This window comes from Pelmatolapia mariae, linkage group LG13 (assembly GCF_036321145.2).
Source record: "Pelmatolapia mariae isolate MD_Pm_ZW linkage group LG13, Pm_UMD_F_2, whole genome shotgun sequence".
In the NCBI taxonomy this organism is placed as follows: Eukaryota; Metazoa; Chordata; class Actinopteri; order Cichliformes; family Cichlidae; genus Pelmatolapia; species Pelmatolapia mariae.
Genome location: NC_086238.1, coordinates 34869411 through 34893675, shown reverse-complemented (window position 1 = coordinate 34893675; position 24265 = coordinate 34869411). Strand labels below are relative to the sequence as shown.

The 24265-nt window shown below is 41.7% G+C and overlaps 1 protein-coding gene across 1 annotated transcript; it reads right to left on the bottom strand.

The window, feature by feature from the left end:
• Positions 1–1509: 1509 nt before the first annotated feature.
• On the bottom strand, positions 1510–23741 carry pcca (propionyl-CoA carboxylase subunit alpha). The gene is made up of 23 exons (XM_063491681.1): positions 23671–23741; positions 22082–22159; positions 21877–21924; positions 21173–21241; positions 20091–20204; positions 18773–18826; positions 18564–18695; positions 17837–17873; positions 16878–16956; positions 15846–15948; positions 14849–14943; positions 10567–10717; positions 10104–10247; positions 9641–9715; positions 9490–9558; positions 7960–8035; positions 7662–7875; positions 7123–7225; positions 5379–5477; positions 4906–4959; positions 3354–3494; positions 2302–2379; positions 1510–1824 (listed from the first exon to the last, which is right to left on the bottom strand). Exons 1-23 carry the CDS (start codon positions 23734–23736, stop codon positions 1756–1758), a joined length of 2148 nt encoding a protein of 715 aa, XP_063347751.1. The 5' UTR covers positions 23737–23741; the 3' UTR covers positions 1510–1755.
• Between the last annotated feature and the right edge of the window lie 524 nt (positions 23742–24265).

The following is a 24265-nucleotide window of genomic DNA, read 5'->3' as shown; positions in this document are numbered from 1 at the left end:
ATGTTCAGACACTACAAACAACTTTAGACCTCCCTGAGACCACGAGTGATGAAAATTCAGAGTTTGTTAACCTTGAAATGAGAGAAACCAGGTTTCTGTTCCAGTTACCAGAGCAACTGATTTCTGATGTTACCTTTTATTTAGTTCAATTAAAAAACAAACAAAGAGAATGCAGTTTGACAGGCATAAACAGCATTTTCTACACTAAGATGATTAACAGTTATTAGCTGGAACCCTGGCATGGCTCAGCATACTCTGCAGTCTCTCCTTAAAAAAAAGGAAACACACACAGTAGAAAAACACAATTTAGATGAGTATCTAAAAGTGATTCACAAAGAGCTATTAACCTTTTTTTTTTTTGGAAAGGCAGGGTATTGTTATATATTTGGACACAAACCAAAGGTCATCAACTACAATTATTGCACTCAGAAATGTTTAGATCTACAACATACTGGTTTAAAGGTTTAACTGATCACAACATTCTTGATGCAATAAAAATTGTTTGAGAACATTGTATGTTGCTCCAGTAATGTTTCCAAAACATGTCAAATGGTCTACCTTTCACATCACATTACAGGATTTAAAAAAATCCCCAAAAAGTCGCAGGCCACAGTGGACATTAACAACTGAAACACCCTCAGAATGCCACAGTTAAAACCTTTAACCCTACAAGGAGTTTCAGAGCTCATCACAGCACAGAAACAGCTTTAGTGAAGGTTACAAATGATCTTCTTATGGCCTCTGACAGTGGACTCATCTCTGTGCTTGTCCTGCTAGACCTCAGTGCAGCGTTCGATACTGTCGACCATAATATCCTATTAGAGCGATTAGAGCACGCTGTAGGTATTACAGGTACTGCACTGCAGTGGTTTGTATCATATCTATCTAATAGACTCCAGTTTGTTCATGTAAATGGAGAGTCCTCTTCACCCACTGAGGTTAATTATGGAGTTCTACAGGGCTCAGTGCTAGGACCAATTCTGTTTACATCAATCATTCTTCCTAGCTTGCTAGCATGCTTTTCAGGCTGGACTACTGTCACTTTTATCTTAAAGAGCTCATAGTACTGTATCATTGCATACAGATGCAGGCTTATCTGTGGGTCCTGGGGTATTTAAAATTAGAATGGGAAACAACCCTTAGCTTAGGTTCCAGGTTCCTCTTCTATTGAATCAAATCCCAGTTTGTGTTTCTATTTCACTTACTGTGTACTGTATACACCACTCTGCGTTAATTATTAATCTTTGCCTCTTTTCCACAGCGTGTCGTTGTCCTGTTTACTTCTCACACCCAATCAATCATGGCAGATGGCTCCGCCCCTCCCTGAGCCTGGCTCTGCCAAAGGTTTCTTCCTGTTAAAAGGGAGTTTCTCCTTTCCACCGTCGCCAAAGTGCTTGCTCAAAGCGGAACATATGATTGTTGGGTTTTCTCTGTATTATCGTTGGGTCTTTACCTTACAATATAAAGTGCCTTGAGGTAACTGTTGGTTGTGAAGAAAAACAAAAACTGAAAGTTATTTTATTTGGAAAAGTTTGTTTATTTTTGTCAGTCAGTTCATCCAAATTTCAATGTTTGGCCTACCAACAACACTATCTATTAAGTAGTAAAACCTAAGTACAACAGAGTGTTTGGAACAGTCAGCTGAATCAAAGACACGTGACAACTGTGTGAGCACCCACACCAACATTGTGACACAGTTCAACTCCATCTGTCCCAGTTCACACAAGTCACATGTCAAAGGGAACAGATCATGTTTTATTCCAGCTCCACAAGCAGGTCTCCTTCCCCCACAGTCTCCCCTGGCTTACAGTGGACACTCTTAACCTGTAAGGACACACATGTAGTTAAACACAAACTGTAAATAGTGCATTTACAGTTTTACAAACACACCACTTAAACTCTGTGCTCTGGATTGCAGGTGTCAAACTCCAGTCTTTCAGGGCCGATGTCTGTGTAGACTAGAACTTGACTGAATGCTGAGGTGGCAGTTCAGCCATTTGATTCATGTTACAGCAGCTCATGAGTGCAATAAAAGTACTTTTAGAAATACATTTTTCTAAAAACATTTACTTATATATATTTAAATTTACTTGAGTAGGGTTAGGGGTTGCCTCCTCAGCATGCAGTCAGGTCACTGTAGAGTCTTGCTAATCACCTATTAATTTTATTTAGGTGTGTTGCAGCAGGGACCCATGGAAAAGTTTGAAGAAACCAGCGTTTGAGGACCGGAGTTTGACCCCCCTGACCTAGATAACAATACTGAAATCTAGTGATGGGAGTAACTGTCACATTTCCTGTTACCTTTGCTTGCTTGACAGCAGTCAAACTGTTCTGCATCTTCATGGCTTCAATTACACAAATCTCCTGACCTTCTGCAACCTAAAGAAAACAGAGTGTATAAAAGCAATGGCTTAACTGCAAATTTAAATGTTTAAGAAGGGATAAGATGACTAAAAGCTACTCTTGCTGCCTTCCGTGCACCATTTGTCAAAGTGCACATATTCAAGAGATTTATTTGAAGCTCAGGCTGCCATCTATGAGGAGCGACAGCGAGGGCTGTTGAACAAACAGACTGGCAGCACGTAGACTCCAAATGTTACTTGTGACAAACTGATGGCATTTTGTTAACTGCAAAAATAAAGGTTTTCATTTCTTTTCACTGATAGGCCCAATCTCCTGGCTCTGTTCCCAGTGGTGATTGGACCTGGTCTTATAGTGTTTGACTGCTCAGGTAAAGTAGAAAAAGCTCTTTATACAACATGCCTCATTCACCCATTCATACACAGGGTGCTCAACCTCATTTAAGCATGTACGCTGGTAGTGAAAGATAGGCAGCATCGCCAGTTTCTGAGGAATATGAATAATGTTAACACGGACAATTATGAGAACCTGACAGAGTAATGTGAGTGAACTAGAGATAAAAACATGGATTAAACAGATAAAACTGTCTAGTTTTGGAGTAAACTGAGTTTGGTCTGATTGCAGAGGGAGAAAAAAGGTTTTCTGTGGTACATTTAAAATAACACCCAACAACATTCAGTGACTTTAATCTATGAATATATAAGAACATGAAAAGTCAAAATACATTCACAGTCTGTAGCATGCATTCAAAAACTCACCAACTTAAACTTTGATTCTATGATTAAGAATTAAAATAATTTTGAATCTTAATCATTTCTGCACATCTCCACAGTCTTACCAGCAACATGTCAACTACAACAGGCTTTTCCCCCATTATGAACTATGGCATGTGTAACTGTACCAGTTGTAACAACTGTTCACTGATGAGTATTTTGTGTTTAAACCTTCATTAAACAGCATTTAAATGATGTGTACATATTGGAATGTGTTACCGTATCTCCAGGTTTGACAGATACAGCCACAACTGTTCCCGGCATCGGTGAACGCAGGATGCTGCTCGTGTCCTCTGAAACTTTTTCCGGCATGTAGGAGTTCAACTCTGCAGCCAGCTTGGACAGAACTCGAACCTTAAACTATATATATTTACAAGAAAAAGAAACGTATGGGGAACAGTGGGATGTTTGGCACTGCAATATATCAATAACATGGAAAGTTCTTCTGATCTAACACACAAAAAACATATATATACACTGAACAGTCAAGCAGTTTAGACATTTTACCAAACTCTGTAATCTGCACTGTACAAATAATACATTTAAACAGTGCAGATTTATCTATGATGCACACATCGATGCATTATGAGCAACCTGGGGTCCAGCTCAGGTACTTGGAAACCAGCGGTGGCTAGTACCGATTCATGGCAGGCACTCCTCAGCCTCAGCTATTCCAAAACCAAGCAAAATAGTCTGAGGAAATGAGCTTTTCCACAGCCTGCTGCAGGCGACAGGCTCCAAGATGAAGCTCTTACTAAGTTCAGATTTCTTGATCAATCACAGGGTTTAAACTGAAATAAAGTAAAAGGATTTTATTATATTAACTTGTATAGACCAAGTCAAGCTAATGACGGGTTAGGGTTTAGTAGTTCAGGCATTTATTCCTTCTAAGATGGATTATTTCAATTTATTATTATCTGGTTGCCCAAAAAACTCTGAGAATGTATTCGACAGGGTCCTGAAGGCTTTTCTCAAAGTCCACACGATCCAGTGTTCCATGACCAGGATGAAAACTGCATCGTTCCTCCTGAATCCAGGTTCGACTAACAGATGGATTCCTCCGGTACCCTGGCATAGACTTTCTTTAGGAGGCTGAGGAGTGTGATCCCCTTTGCTTAAACTGAGGAACCACCGCCCCTGTCTGCTGGTTCTTTTCTATGCTCTCAGTGCACTTTAATACAACATGCCTCGTTCACTAGTTCAAGCACTTTTATCTATCTTACATTCACACACATTCATACTCTGATGGATGCATCGGAGAGCAACTTGGGGTTTGTGTCTTGCCCAAGCATAACTGGCATACAAACTGGAGCAGCCATGGATTGAACCACCAACCTTCCGATGAGTAGATGCCCTGCTCTACCTCCTGACAGCTGCCTCTGGAGCTCTACAAGCTAACCAAGCTCAGTAACACTCATCCAACCTGACAGTTCCCTTCAGCTTCTGATTCTGGGATTAGCACCATGACAGGTATCGACAACCTTGTGGCAGCTTCAGCAATGGAGGTGTGGACCACGGTCACTTGGAATCAACGTTCCCAGCCGACTCTGAATGCAATCAAACTCTTTAATCGGTGGGAACAGAAGAGTCTGAGACTGGAGCCACTGCCAGATGTTCCCAGCACACCCTCACTGTACTTTTACATACACCAGGTTTCTCCAGCATCTCCCCCTTTCACCTGATCAAACTTTACACCCTGTGGTTATCACTTAGCTTCCACACACTAGCCTACATTTTGATTTGTATATAATTTTGAATTATTCAGTCTCACCAATGTGCCCAGGTACTGTAGGACAATCACTCCTGCAGCATCTCTGGAAAGGCACTATAAAAAAGAGAGAACACATTATCTGTATTACAACTGACATCTTTCATTATTTTATTGTTACTGCTGAGTTTAGCACATTTCTATTCTAAATTTGTTCTGCTAAGACGCCGGTGTCCCCCAGTTTAAAAACGATTTAAAAAGCTTGCCGCGTCTTCAGAGGGTCAGGCAGGAATGAGGCATGAAGCAACTGAATGCACTGATAAAAGCTGCACCACACGGACAGACAGTGCTCTTTCTCCACCATCATCCAAGGGAATATCTTTAGATAGAAGGAAGTTGCATGCCTTCAGTAGAATTTATGAAGAAAACAGAGCGAACCATCAAGCCACATTTTTGGTTTTACCATTTTTCCACCATATCACCATGGCTCCAATCAGTTTGAGGTCTTTTTTTACCAACACTTATCTGTGTGTTACCTGTAGCATTCTGTGTGTGCCGTTGATTGTGAGTGGCAGCAATGGGGAGGCCAGATTCAATGCTCCCCAAACTTCCACCTTCGCTCCATCTATCTCCACCTGCAGACACAGTTAATACAGTTTTAAGTGGAGAGCCACTCTTTTACATCAAACGATGCTCACACTATTGTTTTATTATCTGAATCAATCGGGACTTCTGATGATCACCAATAGCTTTCCAATCAAGACAAATTCTGGCTTGAATTCCTATTAACTAATCTTTAAATTCATATTAAACTTAATCTGCAGTCAAATACACTCACCTGCCATTTTATTAGATACACCCTTTCACCTGCTTGCCACCCCATGGCTCCGTTTCTATGTAAAAGGTCAAGTAGAATTTAAAGCAGTGATTATTTTCTACACTGCTGTGTAAATGGTGAATGTACTGCTTCTGATTTAGCTCTTTTCTACTCTTTGTAACTTGCCTCATTCACCCATTTACTCCCATTTGCAAAAGCACTTTTTTCTATGCTCTGGTTCTGTCTCCCAACACAGTGTAGATAAACTTTGCTCCCACAGAGGTCAGGTATCATGTTACCAGTATTACTTCCTCACTGCATACTGGTTACTCTGGCTCCTCTGAAAAAGAGCAGAAGTTTGACTCCTTGGTATAATTTTTAAATGTGCATTAAAAGCAGATATTTTGTAAGGTGGAGTGGAAAGCCAGGAAAAATAGTTTGTTTTTTAAATCTAGATGAACAAACAAACCCAACCCTAAACTGGGACATCTCACCTCATCACTAAGAGGACAACCCCAGCTCTGTAGCCAAGCTGAGTTAGAGGTCTGCTAAGCCGAGGACTTTAACTAGCGATAACATTTAATCAGACCCACCGTGGAACCAATTCCCAGCGTGGACTGATGAGACTGACACCATCTCTAGTCTTGATATTAGGCTTAAAACGTTCCTTTTTCATAAAGCCTCGTTAGGAGTCACCATGGATCAGGTCATGTGATCCAGCTCTCAGTAATGCTGCTGTGGGATCAGACTGGAGGACTTCCCTCCCCAGGTATATATACATCGCTGCTGCGTGTGATTAAAATGTACCCATCAGTTCCCCTCTCAGCCAACCAGTCACAGCAGATGGCAGCTCCTGTCTGAGCTTTTCCTCACCAAGTGCTGTTGATAGTGGACTGTGCGATTTAGGGGTTTTCTCTAACACTGCACTTACAGTACAGATGGAGCCCCCTGCCAACTGTGTTCTTTGTAAGTAAAAAGGCCACACCACACATTATTATTATTATTATTCACAACAAGTCAACAAGTTAGTAAAATTATAACGGAACAGAAAACAGTGAAAGCTTATAACGTTATATCATCAAGACAGGTATCACATTTTTACAGAAGGTTAAATCAGGAACTGGAACAGGCCAGTCCTGCTGGCATAAACCTGCCCGTCTGTTTAACACTTCAATTCAGTTTTATTTATACAGCACCAAATCACAACAACAGTCGCCTCAAGCTGCTTTGTAAGGTCGACCCTACAATAATACATACAAAGAAAAACCCAACAATCATATGACCCCCTGTGAGCAAGCACATTGGCCACAGTGGGAAGGAAAAACTCCCTTTGAACAGAATCAGGCTCAGGGAGGGGCGGGGCCATCTGCTGCGATGGCCGCATTCATTACTTACATTTGTCCATTTCTCAGCTTTCTAGTACAGCAAGTATGAACGAGAACAGATGTGCTTTTAATACTCACAGTGTAAACAGTTCCTGATTTGCTGATTTGCACATCCTGGCGTTCTTCACCCAGCTCCACACACAGCTCCCAGTGGCTGCATTCCACAGGAGTGGAGGCCACCCTGAAATGAACAAACTGCTTCTTTAACCGAGGCCTCATCGCTGCTCCTGAGTTCAGCTAACGCAGCGACCCCATAACTGACAGATGGGACACAGGATAATGGTTTGGATCTATAGTTGTCAGACGTGGTAAAACGAAACTGACAAGTTAATTTCAATAATAATGCCCTTTATTATAATATAAGAACTTTAACTTAAATGTTTTAAGACAACAAAATATCATGCAGTGTATGAAAATCTGCTGGCGTGTATGAAAGAGATGATGTGGATTGTAGTTTCAAAGTACTGTGAGTGCTCAGTAACAGCTATATAAATACCAGTCCACTCAGGCTGAACCGTGATTGATTGCACTTTGATTTAGGATACAATTCCAGCCCCATTACTTTCTCCCCAGAATCCCATCACATAGCACCAAACAACAAGTACTGGAGTATTCACCTCTGGGTGCTGAGGACCTTTGCTGAACGAAGCTCAGCAGCGAGGTAGAGCACTGCTGCTGATGCCAACAGCTCCCTTTTTGCATCTGCCTCTAGCTGATGGCCCTTAAATCCATCAGGGTAAACCTCTGGGAGGAAGTTGGTGCTGATGTGACCAGAGACAAAGCGAGGATGAGTGATGATTTCTCGCAGGAGAGGAATGTTGTGGGTCACACCTGGAAAGAAAAAACGATCCAACTTTGGAGAAATAAAACCCAACAAATGTTGTTTTAGTGACAGACTACGAACATGTACTCCACCTCTGATCACATAGTTATCCAGAGCGTCCTCCATCCTACCAAGAGCTTCACCTCGTGTAGCTCCGTAGGTAATCAGCTACAAATTGATATCAGAGAATATTAATATGTTATTATTGAACCAGTCAAGTCATCAGGAGCTGCTGTGAATCATTACTAACACAGAACATCCCATAACTGAGAATGAGCACTTACACTCTCACAGAGCACACGGGTGAAATTTCTATCACCCGTTTCCTTTTAAACACATGCACTGATTTAATGTAAGGTGTTTAATGCCTGTTGGTATCATCCTGTCGTATATTAATTCCTGTTCAAGGGCTGAGTACTGAGAGCAGAAAAGTGCTAAATAAGAATCTTTATACAAGCACTTTTTCTTTTTAAACTACTCCACTTTCTATCAAACGTTCACACTTACTGACTCTGATGAACGTGTCAGGAGCAACTTGGGGTTCAGTATCTTGACCGAGGACACTTTGGCAAGCAGCCTGGAGCAGGGATTGAAGCACCAAGCTTCCAATTAGTAGACGACCCGCTCTACCTCCTGAGCTACAAACACCCCATCTTACCCACTGTGTCCTCAGCTGTACACTAGATTCAACGAGGTGCTGGAAGCAATCCTCAGATTTTGGTCCACACTGACACAACGGCGTCATGTGAGTCTCCCATTTCACCACATCTGCTGGGCTGAGACCTGATGAGCGTGGAGGTCATCTGAGTGCAGTGAGGTCATCTTCATATTCAAGACATCAGACTGAGATGATCTGAGCTTGGTGACACGATTGCTTCCAGCAGGATAACTCGCCATCAGAATATGGTACACGGTGTTCATGAAGGGATGGACATCGTCAGCAACAACACTCGGGTTGGTGTGGTGTTTAAATGATGCTCAGGTGGTGCTAAGAAGCCCAAGACTGCCAATAAAATATCCCCCCAGCCTTAAACAAGCAGCAGCCTGAACCATTGGTCCAGCACACACAGACCAGGGAACATTTTTCAGCTTTGTGCAGTTTTGGTGAGCCTGTGCACACTGTAGCCTTAAGTTTCCTGTTCTTAGCTTACAGACACGGCAGGTGGCGTGGTCGTCTGCTGCTGTATCTGCTTCAAGGTTCAACATGTTGTGCATTCAGAGATGCTCCTCTACAAAACTTCTGTTGCCTTCCTGTGAGCTGAAAGCTGTCTGACCTCTGGCATCATGATATTGTGACTCTTACTGAAGGCCTGACTGAGTGCTGTTAACGTGCACGACTGACATCGCTCAACTTTTTCATTTTTATCATTGTATTTCTCTTTTTTGGTCAGGATTAAATGTAGAAAACAAAGAAACTTGTTTACGGTGACAGAAAGAGGACTTTTATTAATCTGGCCCACTTAAGCAGCTCTATGTGGCCCACGATGTAAAGGGAGTCTGAGACACCCGTCTTACCAACAGTCATCTGTGAAGCACTGAACTGCACCGACCTCCTTCAAAGATCTGATACAAATAAACTTTGGAACTGAATGGTTACATTTTGTATCCAATATATCACCGACCTTAGAGATCATGGGATCATAGTAGATGCTGATGTCACTTCCCTCTTGAATGCCGCTGTCTACACGGACCTGGAGGAAAGCAGAGTGAGCAAGGAAACTACAGCAGCCAACAGACTGTGTGTTTAAAAAGAAAACTGACTGATCGACTCACTTTGTCAAGGTTGAGTGGCTCCTGGTATTGAGACAGGCGTCCAATGGAAGGAAGACCAAAAGACTTGTAAGGATCCTACCAGAGAAAACAGGATTTTTGGGTGTTTTTACTTTTATTCGTGTTTCACTCAGAAATGCTTTTTGTCGGTGGACAATGAGCAACGACAAGTTTGACTGAATGTAAATAAAATAAAACAAAAAAAGATGCTGTCTTTGCAGTATTTAGAGTAAAATACAGGCTTTCAATTATTTTTTAATTATTGCACTGCTTTTATATTCTCTGCAGTCCCAACTTTAGCAAAAGAAATTTAAACAGTGTTGGGATCATCTTCATATTTTATGTGCTGCATTTTCAACTATGTTTGCAAAGCTGTGTGATTAAAGTTAACGAGTAAGGTTCATGTGATCTTAGGTACCATTACAGGTGCGCGCACACACACACACACACACACACACACACACACCTCTGCATAGACACGGCACTCAACGGCCCAGCCATTTATTGGGATATCTTCCTGTGTGTGCTGCAGTTGGTAACCCTTGGCAACCCTGATCATCTGCTCCACCAGATCCAAGCCAGTGATACACTCTGTAATTGGATGCTCTACCTGGAGTAAAAATACACAGTTAATGAAATACAGACAGGATTCAGCTCAAACCAGCCACTAAGACTGTCGGGGGTCAAACTCTGCCTTATCTCAGTGAGTTTGCTCAAGTGTAGGCTCCAGAACAGCAGGCTCTCTTTAATTTTATTTTTCCCTCTGAGGGCCTACAGACTAGTCTCTAGTTTTCAGATAAGGGTTCAAACTTTGCTTTTTGATAAAGCATCTAGTTAGGGCTGGATCAGGTGACCTGAAGGTCTTCACCTTACAATATAAAGCGCCTTGAAGCAACTGTTTGTCATATATAAATAAAATGTAACTGAACCTGTAGTCGTGTGTTCATCTCCAGGAAATAGAAGTTCTTCTTAGAATCCACTAGAAACTCCACAGTCCCAGCAGAGGAGTACTGCACAGCTTTGGCTAGTTGGACTGCTTGTTCACCCATTGCCCGTCGTGTGACTGTGTCCAGGAAAGTACTGCATGGACACGAAACAGAAACTCGTTTCACTGAAACAAAAACAAATAGCTCAAGTCTTCCAGCCACCTTTCATTGCAAATTATGAAAGAGCAAAATTAAAAATCTCTGTTTTATTGCTGATTATTTTACATGTGATTGCTGCTTCGCTCCATCATACAGGCTAAAACAAAACATTTTTTGAGGCATTTTTCTGAATTGTACGGCGTTATGGCAGCTGTGGGAGAGATGAGGAAGGAGACAAAGGACTCCTCCGGGAGTCACAGGCTGATCTGTGATTATCTACTTTGGAGGACCACGTTGCTTCCCTGCAAACTAAAGTAAGGACACGAGTGAAAAGGAACAAAACTCTGACATGTTTAAGTAAATATGCCAAAGGAACAGCAAATTAGTCGGTGAGAAGTCAATATCAAAGAAGAAGAAAAAGAGGAAGGAAGGAAATTCATTATAATTAACGAGGATGCTATTACCGATCTTGTTAAAATTAAAAACATTTAAAGACTTATGAAAAAAAGCACAATAGATTAGAGCTACAACAATGTTATTATTTTGAATGATTCGACTTTTCTTTGACACTTGATTTAATGCACAGTTCTGTAACGCTCAGTCATGATTAAACACAGACCGTGTGTGTGTGTGTGTGTGTGTGTGTGTGTGTGTAAGTAACTAAACCAGACTAATGTCGGCAGGAAAGCAAGAAATTACGGAAGTAAGAGCTCAGCTTGCAAGTGTTTTCTTAATTTGGCTCCAAATACATTTAAAAATAAAAAACACACAAAACAAACTATCAAACAGTAAAAAATACAACCATGGATCGCACAAAGACCAAAGCAGAGGTCAATAAGCATGAGGACTAAACATTTTTGTAATTATATAGAACTTAACAGCAGCTTCATGTACAAGGGAACCAGCCTGCAGATGCAGCCTCTAAAAAGCTTTGGAAGAAAAAAGAAAAGTGGATGTGAAACCAAAGTAGCCTTACAGAAGTGTCAAATAATGTCTTAATGACCTTGTAGTACCATATCACCCTATTAGAGCACTTGGCTCTCACACTGCAGGCTTACTTGTTGTTCCTAGAGTATTTAAAAGTAGAATGGGAGGCAGAGCCTTCAGTTTTCAGGCCCCTCTTCTGTGGAACCAGCTTCCAGTTTGGATTCAGGAGACAGACACTATTTCTACTTTTAAGATTAGGCTCAAAAGATTCCTTTTGAAAAAGCAGTTGACCCCGAATCCTCTGTTAGCTATGCTGCAATAGGCCTAGGCTGCTGGGGGCTTTCCCATGATGCACTGGGTGTTTGTTCTGTCTTCCTCCCTTAACCTTGCAGCAGATGGCCCCGCCAGGCAGCTGATATTTGATTTACTTGTATTCTCTGTATTACATGTAATGTCCTCCTTATATTGTTTCATGTTTGATATTATAGAGGTATATGTGTTATAATCTACACTCAGGATAGTGATTAGTCTATAATTTTGACATATTTCGTGTTTGTTTGTTCTTGGTTTGGGAAGTACGGTAATGACAGCTTCCTTCCAGCAGGGGGTGTACTTTCATTATTTAAAATCCAGTTAAAATAATGAAAGTATGTTGATGTTTTTTTCGTTTTTCCTTTTGTGGCTTTATTCTGTCCGTTTCAGATCTTCTTGAAGATGTATATATTCTGTTGTTCTCTCTTTTTTAAGATCGCTTGAAATTGGAATTATTTGACCCCATATCACTGCTTTTAATGCAGTGATAATTCATCCCATAGTCTACATGACTATGATAGCAGGGCTCGCAAATTCGCTAGCCCGACGTCCCGGGGCTAGCGATTTTTCCAGTCGGGCTACCAAAATCTATCCCTGCCCTGCCCGTCGGGCTATCATAGGAAGGAAAAATATATGTCAGTGCTTTTGCATTCTTTTGGAAATGTAGCTGGGTAAATATGTCATTGGCATCGGTGAACCAGAATTTGCGCTTGTTTTTTGCTTTCACTTTGCAATCGCGCAAACTGTGTATAGAGAGCGACAGTACTGATTGGTGAGTGACGATAATTTGCGCACCAATTCCTCTGACATCGTCTTATCAATCGTTAGTTTACTATGCAAACATGACAAGTGAAATCTCCCGCAGCAAGCTTAAACATGTGAGAGGTTGATCGCGCAGAGAATCGCTGAGCGTTATGTGAGTGCGTGTGTAAAGGCAGCAGGATATATATTTTAGTTCTGCTGAGCCAAATAAGACCGGTCAGGGTGAAGAAGTGACAGCCAAAGAAAAGCCTACCACAAAACGGAAAAGTTATGACAAATCAGACTATAAGGCAAAAAGAAAGTGCAGCTTTATGGTGTCATGGACAAAAGAATTTCTGTGGCTGGAATATGACAAGCTAAATAACCAGGGGTGCACATAAGAGGTCCGCAGGTGCGCATTCGCTGTCAAAATAAAATACGCGCACAAGAGAAGAAGTTGCAACGCGTGTTTGCGTACATAAGATTTTCCGGAGGAGGACAGACATTTGTTTAGAACTCTTAAAGATGTCGAAGAAGCTCCTTTAAGCAATTACTTTGGTTTTCCTCCACCTCCAAAGAAATGTCAGATGGAGTCCGAACCACAAAAGAAGCGCGTATTCTAGGAAAAGTGGTTGCAGGAGGTGAGCTGGCTTTAAACAAATGATGAATGCACAGAGATGTGGTGCAGAATGTGCCGTGAAAATCCCACTCTAGCGGACAAAAACAGTGCCTTTTATATGGACGCAAACGCGCGTTGCAACTTCTTATCTGGTGCGCGTCTTTTATTTTGACAGCGAATGCGCACATGCGGACCACTCATGTGCACCCGTGTAAATAACATAATGTTCTGCCGGGTGTGTTGTTGGTTTTCCCTCGATTTCTGAGTCGACAAGTGCCTTTGTTACTGGGACCAGTAATTTTAAGAAAGGCCCCCATTAGAACCCATGAGAAATGCATTATTGCTCAGTCTGCAATATCTTTCCCGGAACAAACACCAATTGCAATTAACATACTAAAAATAAACCTGAAAAATCAGTTAATAACAGCGTACTATGTTGCAAGGAGTGAACTACCACTGGCAAAATTTAGCAGTCTTTGCAAACTTCAAAAAGCAAATGGCCTAGATCTTGGTTCCACTTGCCTCTTACCCGTGACTTCAGTGGAAATTTCAAATTCAGGATCTGACACAGACTGATTCATGTTGTACAGTTCTTACAAGTTCATAGAAATTTCTGTTCAATTAGAACCAAGTATTTGAGTTGATGATTGTAATTTGTATACAATGTTGTAATTTGTGTTTCAACAATTTTTTGATTAATGTTTTGTTTCCGTTACAATATTATACTTTAATGTATAATATTGTAAAGGAAACAAAACAGGAAACAAAACATCAATCAAATAATTGCTCTCTTTTTTATTCGGGCTACTTAAATTTATTTTTGGGCTACCAAAAACTGAAGAGTCCCTGCCCGAAGGGCTACCAGGGATTTTGAAATTTTGCGTGCCCTGCTATGGGATGAAATCTTAGTGTATTAGCTACTAGTACTGCTACTGCTCTTTTCCTTGACTTGGTATGTGAGCTATAGTAGATATTGTTAAAACCATTTCTTTTCCCCGTGTCCTGTTCATGATAAACGGGGCTCCTGTAGGATGTTTATCTGTGTCCTCCCCTTTCTTAGTTCAGTCATAATTCTAACTCTTAACTGAGTTTCCCAGACCGCTGACATTTAATGACAAGATTTTAATCTCCCCATGTTTCATCTCCATGTTTTACTAATTGACTAATTAGTAAAAACTAATTAAAGCGCTTTGAGTGAGCAGAAAAGCGCCATATACCAACCAGTTTGTTTACTATTTACTTGCTCTACGTTCATTTGAAACTGTGGTGGGGCGTGGTCTGCGGCGCTGCTGCATGAAGATGGACGCACCTGCACGGCATCTGCAATCACGCCTCGCCGGCACAAAGGCTGTGCTGTCTGTCAGTACATCGTTGTTGCTGTGATGCGAGTCGGGCTGTGAGCTGGAAAGCTGCAGCCGACTGAGTCGATTGTGTGAACAACAACCAAGTCAATAAAGATGTCGTCGGGTCTGTCGTGGGTTCTTTACAGAAACAAATAACTGCGAAGCCCAAAAACGTCTCACTAACCTGGGCGCCTCTTCCACTACCTTCTGGTTCCTCCTCTGGATGGAGCACTCCCTCTCATTGAGCCACAGAGCATTTCCATGTTTATCAGCCAATACCTGAAACAGGTTTTTAAATCAACACACACACGTACACACGTCGGTGAACATGTCTGCATGTATTAGAGCATCTGTCACAAAATCCAGAAAATTATTCTTTGAAATCTAAAAACTTTATTAAAAAACAAACAAACAAACAAAAAAAACACTAAATTCACACTTAGATCCTCAGATGTGAGCTGGTACAGTGGACCTTTAGAAAAAACATCATGTTTCTCTTCAGGAATGCAAGAAAACCATTCAGCATCTTAGTCAAACAATAATCATGTTTTCCTATTTTTCAGGTTTTTGTAAAATTTTGCATATAATAACAAATATTATGTTTTAGCATTAAGAATCTGATTTTGACTAAAGAGCTGCAGAAACTGGTGGATTAACCATCAGCGAAAGAAAAATGATTTTGGTAAATACCAACACTGTTAATTTAGGGCAGCTGTGGCATAAAACCTTTAATTAATTCAATGCATTCCTAAGCGCTGCACAGTGGGATCCAATCGTTTGAGCCCACATCAGAACCTGTCAGTCAGAGTGGTCGGCTGTGACCTACGAACTTTTCAGGCTGGATTCAGCCAAACTCTGCCTCCCATCTGCAGTCTCAGCAGAGAGGGAGAGTCGTTAGGCTACGCTTTACTGCATGTCTGACTGACAGGAGTCAGTGTGACCTTCTGCAGTTGCTGCTTGTTTGCGTGGTGCATTCTGAGATGGCGTTTTGTGAGAGCTGTTAGGTAACAGTCTCCTCTCGACTGACTGAACAGACTGTCATGAAGTTTGTTTCTATTTCAGTGACTCTAGAGCTGAGACGAGGAGTTTAGGAATCAAAGAGTCACCTCCGCTTGCTCTTTTGGCTTTCATGTATCCATCAAAACTAAAGGGGATCAGTGCAGTGTAGACAGTCGATATACCTGAATCTCTATATGTCTGGGGTTGTCTAGGTATTTCTCAATGAGCAGCCTGTCGTCTCCAAAGCTGGATGCTGCCTCCTGTGATGAGAACCGGAAACCTTCCCTGTTAACAGCACACCCACAGATCACAGCAGTTTTAAAGAGCAAATACAGACTTTCCATTGGTCTACAAGTAACAACAGGAAAAACTGTTAAGTAAGTAAGTAAGCTTCAGTTTAGAGCACAAGGAGCTGAATGAATAACTTTAGCAAGAACAGGTGATTTTGACTAACGACACTTTTCAGACGTCTGTAAAACAGGAGGACAAAACAAAAAGGAAGGCCTGGACTGTTTAATGTGTCATTTACAAAGTTCATATAACATAACTGCTTGTGTTGTTAGGTTATTAAATGAGTTTTTATAGTGTTCTGGAAGAACTTCAGAGTTCACTAATGCCTCTTTTCCACTAGCACCCACTCCACTCTGTTCTGGTTGTTGTCCATTACAGTGGAGTACCATTTGCTTGGGGTCATTATAGCAACGCTGCCAAAACAACAAACATCATTACGATGGGAGACCCCGGCCTGGTACCAGGTACTACCATCTAATGGAAAACCCAAAAACCCGAGTTGAGTCAAGCTGAACTGACCCAAGCAGCTACTAGTGGAAAAGGCCCATGCATTTCTGGCCAACAGTTTAATAGTAATTAGGGCTGAATCAGTGTTTGGGGCAATAGTATTGTAGCTGTGGTATTTGGAGCTACTTAAGATCAAAGAGTTTAACTAATGTGAGCAGAAGACGCTGCACGAGCATCTTCCATAAGCTGCAGACGTACGAGCTAATAGCAGTAGCTTTAGTCCTTATATCTGCAATATAAGGCTTTACAGTATTACCTGAGGTACAGTACTTTAAATCATTACTACACAAGCAATGCTTGCAATAATAAAAACAATTACTTCTACGTTTTGTTTAACACATAATTGAGTGTGTATTTACTGAAACAGTAGTAGCTGATGGGCTCGTGTATACTGAGCATGTGACCAAGTAAAATACCTCGTCTCCTCATCGTTCCAAGCAATCCTCATCCCTTTCCCTCCTCCACCTGCAGAAGCTTTGATCATCACAGGGTAACCTGGCAACAAAACAACGCTGAAACAACTGCCAATGTGCATTTTTCACAGTCAGGCAACAGAATAGAATAGAACAGAATAGAATAGAATAAACCTTTATTACACAGCTGTGGGTGTTACACAGCTCTTATAGCAGGAGGAGTATAGACCTATAGTAGTGTGTGTGTGTGTGTGTGTGGTGGTGGTGGTGGTGGTGGTGGTGGTGGGGGGGGGGGGGGTATGAATGATCCTGGTGAAATATTAGCAATTAGAAACATGTGATATGTCAATTAAACAGGTGATGAGTCAGATATGTTAAACTGTAATAGAGTCTGACAGCTGCTGGTCACAATGGCCTGCAGTAGCGCTCCTTCCTACACTGTGGGTGTAAAAGTCCACTGCTGAACGAGCTGCTCAGTGCTCGTACAGTGTCATGCAGGGGTGGGAGGTGTCGTCCATGATGGATGTTAGCTTAGACATCATCCTCAGCAAAACCCCAGCAGCCTTTTAAGACTCAGGAGTAAAACAGACTCCGATCCTTTATATTCTGATTTCATCTGTTCCATCTCTCCAGATATTGTAAACCTACACAGGCTTTCCATCTTTAGCTTCTGTGTTTAGCACATTGAGTTTTCCTACAATGACATTTTCAACATAATAAATACAATTACCATTGCCATGTGTTATCTTTTGGTAACAGCTCCATGAAGATGTGATGATTGACAGCAATTCAACAAAAATAAATAAATACATTTAAAAAATAATCAGGAGTAAACAGCTCGAGTGGGTCAGAAACACGTGTGTGGGAGATCATGTCTGCAGTAAACAAACTCACTAAGATTCTTCTTGTCATCACTAATGTTTACTGTAAACTTTTAGCACATAGAAAAACTGATGACTTACCAATCTGCTGTGCAAGCTTCACAGCTTCCTCTGCAGTCTGACACAGACGAGGAGTAAAACAAAGTATTTAAGGGCAAATGCACATATGAATATATGGATCCTTTACTATTAACATATGAGGTTTGTTCACGGCAGCAATCACCTCTACAGCTGCACTTATTGCAAGAGGTGCATAACTATTAAAGTGCTGAGCAACAGATCAGCAAAGCAAACTTAGAGAAGTCTTCTGAAGAAATAAATGGATTCCTATTTCAACTGTCTCAGCTCTGTGTTGTGATATTGTAATGCACTAGGTTGTTTTTCATGATCTGGCTGCTGTAACCAACTTTTTGGGGATAAATAAAATCACATTTCATCTTCACAACAAAGGGAATAATATACTTTTATCATCTGTTTACATCCTGTTCAGAACTTTAAAGCTTAATGCGTGGAATTAAAAATTCAAAGACAAAATCTTTAAATTCCAAAAATCAGGTTTTGCCAACTTGTTGAATTCCTCTTGTACAATTTTTTTAAGTGACAAGAAAAATATGCCATAAATATTAACATATGAACATTTGTTATAGATGCAGCAGGAAAGAAATCCAGTTTAGCTTTAACCTATTAATTTAAAAAAAATGAGTGAAAAATGAAACAAAAACCATGACAGAGCCGATGAACACAGCCCTCAGATTTGATCTAGCAAACGCCTTCTCATTTCCATGCATTGCCGTTTTGATGGCCCTACCTTGACAACGCCATCGAATCCTGGGATAGTGTTGACTTTGGCAGCCTTTGCAATTAGCTTGCTTTCAATTTTATCCCCCATTGCCTGGATAGCATGGGTGTCTGGGCCAATGAATGCCACACCTTCTGCTGCCTGGCAACAAGACAAAGTACCATGAGACTCCTAACAGACTTTGTGTTGAGAGAGAAGTAATTCACTGCATAACTCACCAGTCGTTTTGCAAACTCTTTATTTTCAGACAGAAACCCATAACCAGGATGAACCTTAGAGAGGAGAAAAAAGTCACACTTTCAAATGCAAATACACTTTAAAGGGGGTTTGGAAGAAAACGCCTTTCATGCATATACAATTGCTTAATTGTACGTATGAATTACAAGCTGTTGGCATCAAAAAGAGTCACAACAGTATTACTGCATCTGACCTAGAAGGAGACTCTAGCAGGACTGTCAACACGGTGCAAGTCTGAATGCATGTTAAAGGCCTGGACACTCAGCCAACCTGGCCATAGGACTCCAATGTAAATCGGTATACATCATGCACTTTGTCCCCTTTCAGCCACTGAACAGGTGGCTGTAGCTCAGGAGGCAGAGCAGGTCATCTAACAATCAGAAGGTTGGTGGTTCAGACTGCACGAGCAAGACACTGAACCTTAGTTTCTCTCTGATATGTTCAGAGTGTGAATGTTAGATAAAAAGCACTTTGATAAACTCACCGACTGTATTTTGCATTTTTTTTAATAAAAATACAATACAAACCTGTCCCTTTTATTTTGGAGGCAACAACTTAAAACAAATTACACTCTTACATGTGTGTAAGCAAATACATCATCGATACAAAAGCCTCTCTGCAGCCCCACTGTAACATGACGGAGGACACTGCAGGAAATCTGAGCTTCAACTGAAAAACAAAATGACTCTTTGGACTTTGGATTACAGAAAAGCATCATCTTCATCTTAACATGAAGACAGAAATCGATTAGGACCCAACAGAAAATCAAACATTTCAGTTCAGAGGAGAGCCGTTAGTCACTTTGTCTCACCCGGACAGTGAAGTAACATGAAATGTAACTAAGATGGAGCATTTTAAATAACTACAACTTCATATGTTTTTATATTCTGTACAGTACCTCATATTGCAAGAGTGTGTGTGGAGTGACTGAATAGGCAACATCAGAGTGAAGGAACGCCGTCCCTCTAACAGACGGATGTCAGCAATGTTGCATATCTAAAAAAAATACTGGTGGTGACCAGAGGTACCCCTCTGCCTCCTAGTAGATGCACCTGTCGTATGAATTTCACATTTTTACATCACCTTGTTCTCAAGGTATTCCATTCACAAGATTTGCAGAAAACTTGACCTCTGACCTCTAACCTTAAGGATGCGGTCACTGAGATTCAAACTCCTATAAGATTGTCTGTGGTATCAGTTTGAAACTCCTGGTTCTCGGGTCATCGCGTTCAGACTTGGGCTAAATACACAAAATGAATATGCAGACGCACATCTGCAGAAGTCATGTCATACACTTACAGCTTGTGCTCCAGTCACTCTGATGGCATCCATGATGGCATCCATGTTCAAGTAGCTTTTACTGGTGGGGGCGGAGCCAACACAGACCGCCTCATCAGCCATCTTTACATGAACCTAGATCCACACAGAGCAGAAGATTAACATCCACAGCAGAAGGTAAACCGAGGCTCACTGTGCGGCTAAAAAACCAACGACAGTTTTCACTGCATTAGCACAGTAATCTACTCATATACCCGCTTTTTTGATTAAAGATTTTATTCCAGATGATGTGCTTTAAAGTCACTGAAATGGTAAAACAAAAAAGTGAAAGACGAATGCAAAGTTCATACAGAACCTATGCACACATTTTGGGCTCGCTTTCACATCAAACTTGTAAAAGAGTTACAGAGAATCGTTTGCTTGAAGCAGCTGAGGCCTCGGTGATTTTTTGCACTCTGTTTTAAGTGCACTTTTTGTATAACGTGCACACTGTGTTGTTCCATGGCATTGCAAGAGAACATGCTCTACCAACGTCCCACAAACAAAGCACCGACAAACATCATTTAAAGCTCTCCTGCTGCTCACAAAGGATCTTTTTGACCCAAATGTTGATTATCATTCAAACACAGTTTACACTAAAAAGGTGATAAAGCTTTAAGGCGGTAGTGTACATGGTAATATCAGCACTCAAAAACAAGGTTTTTGAATCATTAGTCGGGTATGAATAACATTAGTTATTATACCTGACTGTAACACAGTCAGTGCAGAAGCATCAGCTGATTTATCACTGCTCAGGTGTCTGATCCAGCACTGAAGTGTTAACTTTGTGACAATGTAATAAAACCATTGCTCTTTAGCATGAACGTGCATTAACTGTTAACTTTCAGGATAAAGTATTTAAGTTAGCCTGAGCTTGAATTTACGTTTAACCTGCGACTACTGAATCACATTCAGATCACACCGAGTTTGAAAATTCAAATGAAACCCTGAAACACAGTCCTCAGGTAAGTGTGAAATAAAACCAGCATGCAGTTACTCAACACGAGGTTATTTCTAACATCCGAGTTCCCCTGCTCCCTGGAAATGCACAGGTAGTGACTCACAGCGCTGGAGTCTACATCACTGTGAACAGCCACAGTCTGGATGCCCAGCTTCTTGCACGTCTTGATCACCTGATTGAAAACAAGGAAAATACTTCACAGCAGAACATATTAGCACAGCCAATGGCACCAATCAGCTGCAGCATTAAAAGCAGTGAGATATGAATAATATATAGATGATGTGATCATCTGTATTGGAAATCATGGATCCCGGATGTTTACCCCACCACCACAGCCCCTGTGCTGCTACATAATATCAGGCAGTTAGCATGAGATGAAGAATGTAGGCAGCTGAGCCCTGCAGAGTTTCCTGCTGCAGCAATGAGACAGGCTGTGAGCTGCAGCTGCTCTCTGCTTTGATTTTAAGATGAACAGTTTGACACGTCCACGCATGAAACACATTCATCGTGACCATGACTTAACATTAATCACACACTAAAAATCTATTTACAGCTGTGTGAATGCTGTTTTTGGCATTTGGATAGGTCAGGGTTACTGACCTGTTATTGTCAAGGATCACTTTGCTACCTGTGGTCCCATACGAGCACAGGTACTGTCACATTTAAAGAATTCTGGCACCAACTTGATGTGAAAGTCGATACATATCAGTGGCATTTATCCCTAAAGTCAAAGTGGAATTTCCTCTTAGTCCCCCCAAAAACAACCAGCTGTTAACTGTACATATTGTGTGAGTCAATAAGAGTTACCCTGCAAGCAATCTCTCCTCTGTTTGCAATGAGGATCTTATCAAAGGTCTGCGGAGGAAGAAGACAAACAGCAACGTTTCATTACTACAAAGACTTTTTACTCAACTTTGTACTGAAAGTAAAATTTATAGATTTTCTTAATCAGCATTGTTGAAAATATGAATGAATACAAAAATGAAATAAGCAGACGAGAGCCATGCAATACCTTTTCATTGGGACTAGATATGGTGGAATACTGAGCCTCTCTCTGCACAGCACAGCATCTGGACTGGAGAGGGGAACACTGCAGAGCACACAGCACAACTTTACTGTTAGTGCGCAAACACACACACACACACACACACACACACACACACACAGTCAATCTGACCTCATTACTGATTCTTAGAAACAAGTAAATATCCAAATGTGCTACAAAGAGCCTCTCATTTAAGTAAAGTTGGATATTTTCCTTTGAAGTTTTGTTTGAAGACTTTAGTAAGTTTTTGAGCAAAGCATTCTTCTTCGTTTTTATTCACAGTTTTGAGCCAGTAGAGCAGTGTGCTTGTGGCTGAAGTCTTACACAGGTGAACAAGAAAAGACTCCACTAACTGCACCTACTTATCCTCGCCAGGTTAGACAATAACGTGGTTTATGGTTGAGCTCGATCGCCATCTGCTGGACTGTCTGTCTGCCTGCAGTCAGTGTGTAACCAAGCAGCTGCGGAGGACAGCGCGAGTGTTGGAAACAGTGGAAAGTGTCACTGGCTGCGCTTCTCCTGCTTTATTTGTTGTTTCTCTGAAGCTTTTGTCCGTGTTCCCGTTGCATCGCTCCCCGCTGGGACTGCGACGATTCATCGGGTAACTCGAACGAATGACTTCTGCAGATGTGTTTAAACATCAGCGTTTCAAACCTGCAACAGAAACGTATGTAGGAGCAGTGAATGAATAAGAGCCCCCGGCTTTAACATAAACACTGCAGAGCAACAGCAGCAGTGACGATGACGCGGCACAGTTTACCGTGGAGCCAGAGTCTGTCCACACACCGCGACATGCTGAGCGTGGAAGAAACATTAAAACCTTTACTGGGAAAATGTCACGGGAGGTCTTCATCAAAGCGCCTGATCAACGTTCAGCTGCAAAGCAGGAGTGTGTCTGACACAGCACAACATCTGGATTAAAACATGCAGATGAACTGTTAACTTAGTCTGACTCGTGTTTAAGTTACACAGCTCGCTGAAGGCTGACAGGTGTCGTGATAAGGTAGGTATCCCCTGCATCGGGAGCGCGCACTGGGCAGGGAGAGCAGTGGGATAAAGCGGAGAGCTTCCACCGACCTTCAATCAGTAGATGACCTGCGGAACCTCCTGAGCTACAGCCACCCCAAATGCATGCTATGACCTGAGCTTCTATTTGTTCGCAGCTTGTCGCCTGGTTTCCGTCTGCCTGTGTTTGAGGTGTCCCGGTTGCACAAACACGGGATGTGTGGTGTGCAGGGTCACAGCAGCTGACTCGGTGCAGACAGAGGAGAGAGAGGGCAGCACAGTCCCGGGAATGTCTGTGACATGAAAGCGTGCAGCAACAGGCCACGCAGTCACGCGCAAGCCTTCGTGTCTACTCTGCTGCGACACAGCAGCACCAACATGTCAAGTTTCAGCGCAAAATACTTTGAAACCTCTAAGTGTGGTACAACTCCACGCAATGGAAACTCCAAGTTTGTTTCCAGCGGCTGTTCCGTCACAGACACTGAGGACTGCGCGTTAGCTGTTTGTGGAGGTCCTCTGAGTGAAAGCACAGAGCCTCGCGGTCAGCTCACCTTTACAGCGAACAGAAGCCTCTTTAACGTCGAAGGAACACTGTGCGCCGCCATGTTGCCGATCATCCACAACGTCATGACGTAGCGCGCAGTGTGGTGCCAAAAAGTGATTTCCGGTATTTAAGTAGTAAATACTGAATGATGTCAAGCCAGAAAGAACATTTCTGCCATAAGGTAGAAGTACCAATCAGTTTATAGCAAAGACACTTTATGTCCTTTGATTATGAACTCTGATTGACATTAAAAATGTCTTTTTAAGAGCGGCCAGGCCAACAGGGCAGCAGCAATTGCAACAGTTCTATAAGATATTTAAAGTGACCAAAAATGTTTCAGGTAGATTTGGATAAGTTTTTTCTCTTAAAACTCCTTTTTGTATTTACTCAGGTTATCTTTGTCCAACATTAAAGTTTAGTTGATGATTGGAAGCATGTAAGCAATGTGTTTGTAGATATGCAAAAAAACTAAGAAATGAGGAAGGGGGCACAGCACTGCACATGCCCAGTGCAGGAGTCGTGATTCAAACCTTCCAGAGCCGCAGTCAGCCCTCGGATGAGCCTAATAACTTACACATGCTGAATTCTTTCTTGGTTGGAGA